Below are 11752 nucleotides of genomic sequence, written 5' to 3' on the forward strand. Positions count from 1 at the left end.
CGGGAGAGGAGCGGCCCCATGGGATGGGTGAAAACCACAGTCCGCAGCTTGTCACCAACTTCCCTCCCGGAGCCCATGTGCCCCGGGACAAGGCAGGACGGGCTGCTCCCTGACCTCTGAACAGACTTTGTTCCCCCTCCGGTCCTGCCTGCGGTCTCCCCAGCTTGTCTGGGAGCTGCTCAGGACCAGAGCTTGAGATCGGATTCCTCTCTTAGCACGTCTGCTCCCGGCGGGCGGCCAGAGGGATCCTTGAACCGGAGCCCAGGGCCCTCCTGGCTTCACTTCCCTCCACCTCTGTCCGAGGCCCATTCCCTGGCCTTGAACCTCCCTTCCTGCCTCTGGGCCTTTGCACCTGCTTTGTCCTCAGTCTGGAAACTTCCCTGCCACCTTCCCACCCTTTGGTCCTACAGCCCTAACCTTGTTCTTATGCTGAAAAACCTCCTCCTCTCCCCTAAGGCATCCAAGTTGGGACCCTGCAGCCAGGAATGAGACCTGAAATGGCAAAAGAGACTGCAGAGGTGATGAAGTTCAGGATGGCGAGAGAGGGTCACCCTGCCTTCTCCACGCCCCATCACGGGGCCCCCTGGGAAGGAAGCAGAGGGAGGCTTCACAGCAGGAGAGAAGGTGCCGGTGAGAGGACGGCAGAGAGGCCCTAGAAGCTGGGTGGGGAGGGCCGGCTCTCGCTGGGTTGCTGAGGCTGGCCTCCAGCTTGCCGTCCTCCTGCCTCAGCCTCCTGAGCCTCGGCCACTGCAGGGCCGTGCCATCCTGAGCTTGTCAGCCACTTCCCTCCCGGGGCCCATGTGCCCGGGGACAAGGCAGGACGGGCTGCTCCCTGACCTCTGAACAGATGGCGGTCCCTGAGTGTGGGTGTGTGGAGGGAGCCCAGGGCCTCGTGCTTGCTGAGCTGGCGTCTCACTGAGCTGTGCCCCGGCCTCTGTCAGCCCTGCCGCTGGCCGCCCACTGCTCCCCTCACACTGGCGGTGGGGGCTTTAATAGGTCCCCAACCTCTTCGATGGCCCTCTGTCAAAAAGTGGACATGAATTCTCCTCGGGCACGCAGAGCACGGCAGAAGTGACCGCGTGTGACTTGGAGACAGACTCCCGCGGGGAGCTGTGGCGCCCTCCTTTCTCACTGGCCATTGGCTCTGCCGGTCACCTGTCACATGGACACTTGGGTGGCTCTGTGGAGAGGTCCATGTGGCGAGGACCTGGGCGTCCCTGCAGAGCCGTGTGAGCCAGCCAAGAAGGGCCCCCGGAGGCCAGCAGCCCAGGTGCCACCTCGACTGTGACCTCAGGGCAGTTGTGGAGCCGCAGCCCCCCGCCCAGCCACCCCCAGACCCTCAGGAAGTGCTGAGGTTTGCCGTGACGTGTGACACACCAGTGGGTAACTAACAGAGTCACTTGATGTAGGTTCTGTTCCCGGGTAGGGCAGGCCTCATCCCTATGACCACCAGTGTTTATTGAGCACCTACTGTGCGCCAGGAGCACTGAGGGACACACAAGAGGGAAGAGAAGAGACTAAACTCCTGTCTTGTGGGGTTCACGGGCCGGTGAGGAAGAGGGACGATGAACAAGAAAGAAATCCGGATGTCACCTTGAGGGGTGTGTGAAACAAATGCTGTGAAGAACAAAGCCAGACATCTCTGGGGGTTCGGTGGCCCCTCCAGGGTGATGTTGGAGCAGAGGCCTGAACGCAGTGTTGCAGGAATCTGGGGGAACAGCCTTCCAGGCAGAGGGAATGGCCAGTGCAAAGGCCCTGAGGCAGGAGTTGGGTTTATTCAAACAAGAGCCAGGAGGCCCGTGTGGGCGCAGTGACCCAGACCAGACAGGGTGGCAGGCCTTTAGCATCTGGACTGGAGGTGATCAGGNAAAAAAAAAAAAAAAAGAACAAAACCAGTCGCTCGAGTCGGCCTCCGCCCTCGCATCCTCTGCCTCAGCCTCCCGGTGGCTGGGTGGACACAGCAGGTCTTCTGGGGAAGACGTCGAGAGCCAGCAGAGCTTCTGCTGTGATCCCCTCTCCTGAACCTGTGGGGGCTCCCAGCGACACCAGAAGCCGGGACGTGTCACTTCTTATCACTTGCCAATTCCTCTGTCCCAGGGCAAAGGGCCCAACTCCCACAGCTTAGGGCCTCACTAAGTGGCTGAGTCTGGCCTTGAACTCGCGATCCTCCTGCCTCAGCCTTCCGAGTCGCTGGGGTTATGGGTGTGTGCCCCTGCTCCCAGTTATTTTGTGGTGCTTGCTGCTCTTTCCTGGACTGTAAGGAGGGGTTGGACTGCTGGGAGGATTCAGTAGAAGGAGCCCAGAGATACCCGAGGGACGGGAGACTGGGTCCTGGGGACATCTGAGCCTCTGCCCCTGAGGATATGGAATCTGCTTGACCTAGAAACATAAGCAGCACCCCCCCCCGCCCCTCCTGCTGACGTCCTTCTGCAGGGATCACACACAACCCCCTGGGAGCGCCCGGTTCCTGATGAAGCTTTGGCTCCCACCCTTGGGATGTAACAGAGAAAGGCCATTTGTCCATCTGGGGAGGCAGGAGCTCTAAGGCCGGCAGGACAGAGCTTGCCAAGGGCCCACCTGGGGCTCACCTGGGGCTCACCTGGGGCTCGCGGGCTCTGCCATCCTTAAAACCAGAACCCTGAGGTTCCTCGGGGCAGCAACAGGACTGTCCTTCCCAGGCTCCCTTGCAGTAGGGCCATCGTGTGACTAAGAGCTGACCAATGAGACATAGGTCACAGGTGGTCCGTGGGACTTTGGAGAAAGTGCCTTAGAAGGGCGTCTCCCATAAAGGAGCTTGAGGCTGATTTTCCCCTTTGTGCCCTTCTTTCTATTTCTTGCCTGGAACACAGTGAGACCTCTGCAGCTCCTGCAGCCATTTTGGACCATGAGGTGATTGAGCGAATAGAAGCCTCAAGCTAAGGAAGATGGAGCAGGTAGAACTCTCTGGGGACTCCATTCCAGCTCTGAATAATCTCTTTCTGGACATTTTTTATGCACGAGAAAAATGACATTTTAGAGACAGGGTCTCACTAAGTTATGCAGGGCCTCTCTAAGTTGCTGAGCCTGGCTTGTGATCCTCCTGCCTCAGCCTCCCGAGCTGTTGGGATGCTTTTATCTTTTTTTTTTTTTTAAACTCTTCCCTCTTTTCTTCCCCTGATTTATTTTATGAACTTTTATTTATGAACTTTTCCACTTTCTTCAGTGGAAAACTTGTTTTGTCATTTCCAAGCTTCCCCACCCCCCCACCTCAGTACTCTTGGTGCCTTAAAGCAGTTAAGCTATGATTTTCTGTCCAAGGGTGGCCTTAGTCAGATGCCACGGATTTTGATATGTAGCGTTTTGACTCTCTTGTTTCTTGTTGACATCTTACATCTTAATGGTCTCTGTAATCCAAGTATCATACTTTGGAAATTTTTTTTCATGTGGATAGAATTTTGGTGGGGGAGGGAGGAGTCTATAGCTTCTGAATTGAAATCTACATTTGGTTCTTTTCTAGTTTAAATAACACAGTCACCTGCCACTTGAACTCAGCCTTTGAAGAAAGGGCTCTGAGGCTTTAAAAAACAGGTTGGAGACTGGGCATGGTGGGGTACGCCTGTGATCCCAGTGACTCAGGAGGCTGAGGCAGGAGGATAACAAGTTTGAGGCCAACCTCAGCAACACAGCGAGGGCCTAAGCAACTCAGCGAGATTCTGTCTGAAAATAAAAAAGCAGAAAGGGCTTCGATGGAGCTCAGTGGTAAGAAACCCCTGGGTCCCCGGGACCCCAAAATAAATAATTAAGTAAATAAAAAGTAAACCAGCCTGTCCCGGCCTGTGGGTTTTACCGAACACTGTCCCTGCTCAAGGGCCATCCCCAGAACAACCCCTCCCTCTCTGCCCCGCGCCGTCCTGTGCTCCGTGGTCACTGCTTCTGACCCAGAGCTCCTCCAGCGGGGCCTCCGGGCCGGGCCAGGCACGTGGCTCAGACCCTGCTCCCGAGAGGTTGGCGCCGCACTCCTCCGGCCCCGCCCTGGGCCCCGCCCCCGAGCGTCGACCACGCCCCCGGGCGCCCGGCCCCGCCCCCGGGTGCCCGGCCCCTGCCCCCGCTGCAGTCCCCTCTCATGGGAGGGCCACGAGAGGGCACCCAGGACAATGGCTCACACAAAGGAGCCTCTTCCAGGACACGGGCGGGGACCGGAAGGTGCCAGAACCCTTGAGAAACGTGGTCATCCCCTGAGCACAAGCAGCCTGCTCCTGGGCCGGGTGACGGCGAGGTGCAGCGGGGGGCTCTGCTGTGCCCCTTGTCACCTGACCCTGGTGCTCCAGGGAGGGGCAGCCCTCGGCCCCCTGAGAGCAGGACCCTCCTCCGTGACCTGGCAGCTGTGGGAAGGGCCTGAGGCTCGCCATCCAGTGCGGACCTGAGCCCGTGATGTGGCCCTCGTGTGCACGCATGCGCCCGGACAGGGGGTGGCCTCAGGTGGAAGAGGCAGCGCGCGCCCGGGTGTGGGCCGGGCAGGTGGAAGGAGAGGCGGACACGCGTGTGCATGACTCAGGACGTTTATGGCCCCTGTGGCCCTGGGACGGCAGGCAAAGGGGCAGGGTCCTGCGGGTCTAACTGTGGGTGGGAGTGGGAGCTGGACCACAGGAGCGTCCTTGCCGGCAGCAAGTGGTCCTCCCCTGGGGTCCGAGTTGGGGAGATGGTGTGGAGGTCCCTTCTGCCGCGAGGTCTCTGTGGCCATGCTGCTACTCCAGGGCTGTGAAGGAGGACGGGCAGGGACAGAGGAGGCCATCAGCCAGGTGAGGGACTGCAGCCCCTGTGCCCACCCCTCCCTTTGCTCTCCCATCCCGGCCTCCCAGCCCCCCCAGCCTCCAGCGGTCAGCCTCTGCCAGTGTCAGGTTCAGGAAGGTGGCGTTGGTCCTCGTGCGAGGGAGGGAGGTGGACTGTGAGGAGAGAGACAGGGTGAAAGGAGATGCCGGGGCTCGGGGGGCCCTGTCCTGGATCAGCAGTCCCCGCTGACTCAGGACCAGGGCTGGGGAAGCGAATGGGCAAAGGTGGAGAGGAGTGTCTGGCCGTTCAGGGGCCCTGATCCTGGAAGCCCCCATTCTGAGGGCGGCAAAACCATCGCTGGCCCTGGCACGGGACTCCTGAGACCCAGCCTGATGGGGAGGCAAGACTCTGTACTCAGGAAATGACCTCATTCCCACTGTCTGATTGCGCCTTGTCCAATGCACCTGCCTGAGTGACATAAGTCTCTTAGATCTCTGGAAATGTCCAGCTTGATGGGAGAAAGTTGGTCCCTGATCTGAGAGCTCCCAGTCTGATGGAGGAGGCATGGTGCCTGATCTGGGAACTCTCAGGCTGATGGAGGAGACATGGTCCTTGATCTGGGAGCTCCCAGGCTGATGGAGGAGACACGGTCCCTGATCTGGGATCTCCCAGGCTGATGGAAGAGACAAATCCCTCCCCTAGAAGCCTCTATTCTAATAGAGATCACCCTTGGGTCAGATTGAGAAATTAACTTCACTGTGTGATGGTAGGAATCTTGTCCTGGCCCTTGTTTCAAAAGAAAGGAAGAGAAGTGAGCCCGACCGTCCAGGACCTCAGGGTCTGCTGAGAGGCTGGCTGGCCCCCACTCTCTAGCTCGGGTCTGACGGGGAGTTGAAGGCCCAGCATTAGCCCATGGCCCTGATCTGGTGACCAGGCCATCTGTCCTCTGCCTTAGGTTCCACTCACAGGATAAAGAAGCCCCGCCCTCTGACTGTGCTCCTTTTTTAAAGAAAACCTTCGATCTGTTGTCCCTCTTCCATGAGCGAGAGGTCACGGAAGCCTTTTAGACTGAGACCGGTGTGATGGCCGAGGCCCCTCTTGTCCCCGCCTGGGCCATCGGGTCATCGGGTGGATGGGAGAGGAGAGAGCCCCACCTGGGGACTGCCCCTGGTCAGCTGGAGGAGTCCTGGTCCTTGGGAGGGTTTCCCAGCCTTGGGGGGAGGCCAAGGCGGTTCTGGCCCCGCGTGCGCCCCCCGCCCCCACACTCACGGGCCACCTGCAGCTCCACTTCCAACGTGTCCGTCTTGCCCTGCAGCGTGACGGTCTTGAGCATGTAGCGGCCGGCGTCGGTCAGGTTCAGCTTCTGCACCAGCAGCGAGCAGTTGGCAAAGCCCACCTCGCGGCCGCTGTGCGCCGGCCCCGCGATCCAGTTCCCCGAGGGCAGCTGGCTGAGCAGCCGGTTGGGCTCGGAGGCGGGCCCGCGGTACCAGGCGTACACCAGCAGGTCCTTGGGGTAGCCTTGCACCGTCAGCGTCACGTCCTGGCCCTCCGTCGGCGTGGGGGGCACAGGCACGATCATCATGGTGACTGCCGCCGCTGCGGAGAGAGGGGCCGGCTCAGCAGGACGGCGCCGGCCTGGGGTCCCTGCCCGCTAGCTCATCTGTGCCACCCTGGCTGGCTGGGTCCCCGCGTGGGTGCTGGGGGAAAGGGGACGAGGTGGTTGGTGTGGTGGTGGAAGCAGCTCCTCTGTCCCGAGGGAGCAGTGTGTGTCCCCTATCAGAATAGGAATCTCCAGCCTCAGGGCAGGTGACAACCTGGAAGGCCCTGGGGACCGGCCCATGTCTCCTCCATCAGATTACTGGAACTTTCCAAAATCCAGGGGCCATGTCTCCCCTATGAGACTGGAAATTTCGGAATAGGGGGGCGTGTCTCCCATCAGATAGTTAGGAGTTGTGACCCTGACACGGCAGCTCTTCTGTCAGATCAAGAGACTCGAGAGTGGGGCTCCAGTCCCCCCATCAGACTGAAGGATTCTGGGGGAAGAGCCCGGACCTCCTTAATCAGGTCCCGGGCTGGGACCCTGTCTCCTCCATCAGATTGAGAAATGACAGATTGTTGGGGTGGGTCTTTCTAATGAGGTTGGGAACCCCTGAAGTTGGGGGGCATGCTTTTCCCCCTCAGATTAGAAGTTCCTAGAAAGCGGGGACCTGTACTCCCCCATCAGATTGGAAGTACCCCAAAGGTAGGAAATGTGCCTCCCCCATGAGTTAAAAACAAACCAAAAACAAAAACCAGAGTCACATCTCCTCAAGACCATGTCCCCCACCAGAGTGGAAATTCTCCCAGACAGGGTCTCCTGCTTCTGACGGGCCTGACCGGATGCTCACTGAGAGTGGACGTCACGTCCTCCCTGGCTACCGGGCAGCCCAGGGAGGACGAGGCCCGGCCTCCTCCGTTTGGCAGCTCCTTAAATCAGCGTGTGTGTGTGTGTGTGTGTGTGTGTGTGTGTGATGCTTTCATATTCTAGAACCATCTCCCCAAGGGTCCACGTCTGCGCCGTCTGGCCAGCATCTCCCATAAGTAGGGAACAGCGGAGTCTTTTCCTCTCTCTCCTGGCCTCCGCCGCAGGGTCTCTGACAGTTTGGGAGGCCCTTGCAGGGTGCTGGATTCGGTGTACCTGCGCACCCCAGGCCCCCCCATGTCGGCCTGCACAGGCGGGGCTGGGGTGGGCCTCAGGCCATCTGGTCCACTCCCTGGTCTCCTGCCAAGACCAGCTGCCAACGCCCCAGGCAGGGCGGGGCGTGAGGTCCACTTACCTCTGGGGCCGCCTCTCCTGCTCAGGGTAAAAGAGTAGCCACCTTGTTAGTGGGAGGGAAGGAGGAAGATGAAGGCAAGCACTGTCCCCACTGTCCCCAGGGGGATGATGGCCACTTAGGAAGGAACTGAGATGGAATTCATGAGGCCCCAATGTTATAAGCCACCGTTCCCCGGGGGGTAAACAGAGGTCCCCTGGGCAACCGGATGGCTCTGGAAACACCAGGTGCCTGCACAACCCAGCCCCCAGGTCATCTCAGGGCAGAGGCAAGAAGACAGCGTCTCTGCTGTGATTTTCCACTTGCCAACCGCCTGGCCGTGACTTTCCTGCTGTGGGTGCCACCATCCGGGCCAGATGAGCATGTCATCTAGTTGGCAGCAAAGTTGTCCAGCTGTCTGGGTGGCTGAAGCCCTGAGCAACTGGTGACCAGCTTTGGAGCAGGGGCACCCTCTGAAGGGACCTCTGTATGGCCCCCTCACTCTGCCACCCCACAGTGTGGGGACACGTGGCCCATTTCCCATCTCATCCCTCAAGGAGGAAGGTCTGATTTGTCATCTGTTTTCCAGGTGACAGGCACCTGGATGACAAAGGGGGGCCATGAGTGGGCTGGAAGTCCACCTTCCAATGACGAGGGTCTGCCCCTCCAGGCCAGCCGGGCCCCCGAGGGGGGCAGGTGGTGGCCAGGCTGGGGACGACTCACCAGAGAGCCTGACCACCACGGAGGCAGAGCCGGACAGCAGGGTCTTGGGGTTCTTGGCAATGCACGTGTACGTGCCCTCCTGGGCCGACGTCATGCTGCTGATGTCAAGGTGGTCCGGGCCCTCCTGCAGGGCCCGCCCGTTGAAGGCCCACACGTACTCGGGCTCTGGACAGGACCGGGCCACGCAGCGCAGGGTGAGCGAGGTGTTGAAATCCAGCCTGATGGTGCAGCCCGTGCGGGTGGTGGAGTCCTGGAGGATGGCCACGCGCTCGGGGCCAACTGTGGGCAGGAGGGAGATGGGGCAGTAGAGAGGCACAGAGGCGGGCAGCCAGGGGTCCTCTCCACCAGGCTGGGTCCCTGGGGCTACCTGGGCCAAGTGGTGGGAAGAAAAGAGCTCGGGTCTTTTCAAGTCCCACCTTGATGTCTAACTTGCTCTAGGATCTTGGGAATCACATCCCCTCCCGGGGGAATCTAGTTTTTCCCTTTGTGAAACAGGGTTGGAGCCAGCGACACTTCAGGGCAGGTTGAAATCCGTGGTTTGTTAAATAAAGAAAAAGTCTAAGTGGTTGTTTTTCCTGCCATTCTAAGCATCTAGAATTCTAAGGCTTCGAGAGTCGAAGCTTCTAGGTACTAAGATTCTAGAAAACTAGGTCACTGAGGTTCTAGATGCTAAGATTTTAGAACCAGATTCTAAGAGTCTAAGCATCTCTGCTGCTAGGTTTCTAGAATTCTCAGAGTCTAGAGCCCAGGGCTTCTGAAATGGAGAGCTCTCTGGTCGGAGGCTTCTAGGATTCTAGGCTTGATTTTTCTAGACCACGGTCTTGTGCACCTCAGTGATTTCCCAGGGCTCCACGCTGCACATCTGCTGTCCTTGGGAATGACAGCTAGCTTTGGTCACGTGCCCCCCACCCCCTTCCCCCATTACTACCTCCCTGCTTCTTTTCCCAGCCACATGAGTATTTTTTCTCTGCAGGATTTCTTCAAACTAAAGGATGACTCAATGTCAAAGGTGTTCTGTAGGTTTTTTTTTTTTTCTTTTCTTTGCTTGGTACTGGGGATTGAACCAGGGGCACTTAACCACTGAGCCACATCCCCAGCCCTTTTTAATTTTTGAGACAGGGCCTCAATTAGTTGCCAAGGCTGGCCTCGAACTTGCGATCCTCCTGCCTCAGCCTCCCTAGCTGCTGGCATTACAGGCGGGCACCACTGTGCTGACTGCTTTGTTGTTCTCTAGGTGAGGGTCAAGTGCATTTTAAGAGGGACCCTGGTTCCTGACCCCAGCCTCCTGCTGACTTGCTGTGTGCCCCGGGGCTCCCTCTCCTGGCCTTGGTTTCCCCTTGTGCACACGGGGGTCGGGTCTCTGGGCGCCAGGGCACTCACAGTACACTGTCAGGTTGAGGGGTTCGCTGCGGCTGGCGCTGACGGGGTTCCACACCTCACACTGGTAGGCCCCCGCCTCCTCCCTGCGGACGCCATGCCGGGTCAGCACCCGGCCATCAGGGGACAGGCCGAGGCGGGCGGCGACGGGCAGGGTGTCCCCGTTGAAGAACCAGCGGGCCTCGGCGGCGCTGGGGCTACTGCAGGCCAGGCGCAGGGTGTCCCTGTGCTCCACCAGCTCCGTGTTGTTGGCCGTGACCACGGGCGGGGCCAGGATCTCTGTGGGGGCGAGAGACGGGGAGGGGCGGGCACCACCTGCTCCCAGGGCTCGGCCCCAGACAGAGGCGTGGCCGTGCCCCTGGGTCCCCACCAGAGGGGCGAAGGGTGGGTTTAGGAGACAGGTGTCATCCTGAAGGCCCTCCTGGGGGAGGCCAGCAGCTCAGTTATTTCAGGCTTTTTTTTTTCTCTAATAAAATTTTTTTCTAGAAGATTCTCTGTCCCCCAAAGGCGCGGGGAGGGGCGGGAGGCCGCGGGGCGCGCTGGGCTCTCACCATAGACCTGCACGTGTCCGTAGCCCACCTCGGTCTGCAGCTGCCGGTTAAGGGTCTGCAGGATGTAGGTCCCCGAGTGCCGGGGCAGGACGCCCCAGATGGCCAGGCTGCCGTCGGGGCGCACGGCCTCCCGCCCCGTGTGGGACGGCCCCGGGGTCTCGTCGCCTGTGCTCACGATGTAGCTGGCCACCAGGTAGCTCAGGCTGAGCGTGGGCCCCGCGTACCAGCTGTGGGCCAGCACGTCCCCCGAAAGCCCGCGGACCACCAGAGTGACGTTGTCCCCCTCGGCCGGCTGGGCGGGCTCGGGGCTGATGGAGATCTCGGCCCCTGCGCTCAGGATCCCCACTGAGGAGGAGAACAGAGGGTGGGGGCCGGCTCCACCCAGTCCCCCGTTTGCAGGGGAGCCGGCTCCGGGGCAGGGAGGGACCATCCCTGGCCTGAGGTCCTCGGGGCACACAAGGTCACACCAAGCCCGGATTGGAGCTTGCAGCCCTCTGACTTCCAGCACCTGGGCCTCCTGACCTTCCTCGGAGGCCATCTGCATGGACTCAGCCTCAACCCTCACATAGGAAGATGAGGACTGGCCACCTCGTATACAGTAGGTGCTCCATAAATGATAGGCCCAGGTTGCCATCTCAGGGTACGTTGTGAGATTGAATTAGACCACGCCAAGGATCTAGCCTAAGTAAACAGCTGGTGCATAGCAAGGGCTCGGCCAAGCTGAGCGGGACCCAGAGAGCTTCCTGCTGCCAATGGCCTCCGGTAGACTCCAGGGGACCCCCTCCTCCAGCCCAGCTGTTTTATGACTCCAAGGGTTAGATGTGGGGGTCCTGATGTCCAGCCGGGGGCTCATCCTCTTCCCCTCCCGCAGGGACGGTTAATCTACTCCACCTTGGTCCTTCTCAAGGACCAGGAGCCCCAAACCCCAAGAGCTGCTTGGGTTTCATGTGTGGTGGCCTGAGGTGGGTGGCTGTGGCACTCCTCATGAAGGAAGTGCAGGCCAGGCCTGGTTCCAGACCTTGCCAGGTTGAGAGAACAAGGCTGGGGGCTGAGGAGCCCCGGGTCTGGCACACAGCTCTGCCACTTTGTGCTGTGTGTCCTTGGCTGGTGCCTTTACCTCTCTGAGCCTCATTCTTCTCTGTGAGGTGGGGTCATGAGTGGGCCTCCCTCACAGAGGGCTTGTTAACAGTGGAAAGCACTCAGGACAGGTATCCAGTAAGTGCTCATCCATGCTGCCTATAGGGACCTTCTAGTGAGTCTGTCACTTAGACCCATTTCACCCGTGGGTGACTGAGGCTGAGATGCTGACCCAAAGCTACCTCTTCAGGGCAGAGCTGCTGGCCAGAGCCGGACGGTCAAGGCTTCCACCGCTCATGAGGATGAAAGATGATGGTGGCCCCTTGTCCCGGGTCATGCTCTGGTCACAGGAACCTCAGAGCCCACCCGGGGACCTCCCTGGGAGGCTGTTCCTGGCCTGTCCCCCACTGGTGCCTCTGGAGGGGACAGACTGCCCGTGAGGCGGAGCTGCCCTCCCCTGGCTGGGGTCCCCTCCCCGGGACC

General features: G+C 59.9%; 1 protein-coding gene across 1 annotated transcript; it reads right to left on the bottom strand.

Annotated features, from left to right (window-relative positions):
* Nucleotides 1-4621: 4621 nt before the first annotated feature.
* On the bottom strand, nt 4622-10758 carry Ceacam16 (CEA cell adhesion molecule 16, tectorial membrane component). Its single transcript, XM_048790722.1, has 4 exons — nt 10193-10758; nt 9645-9920; nt 8265-8543; nt 4622-6345 (listed from the first exon to the last, which is right to left on the bottom strand). The coding sequence occupies exons 1-4, from the start codon at nt 10734-10736 to the stop codon at nt 5921-5923; spliced, it is 1524 nt and encodes a 507-aa protein (XP_048646679.1). The 5' UTR covers nt 10737-10758; the 3' UTR covers nt 4622-5920.
* Between the last annotated feature and the right edge of the window lie 994 nt (nt 10759-11752).

This window comes from Marmota marmota, unplaced genomic scaffold, assembly GCF_001458135.2.
Source record: "Marmota marmota marmota unplaced genomic scaffold, marMar, whole genome shotgun sequence".
NCBI lineage: Eukaryota > Metazoa > Chordata > Mammalia > Rodentia > Sciuridae > Marmota > Marmota marmota.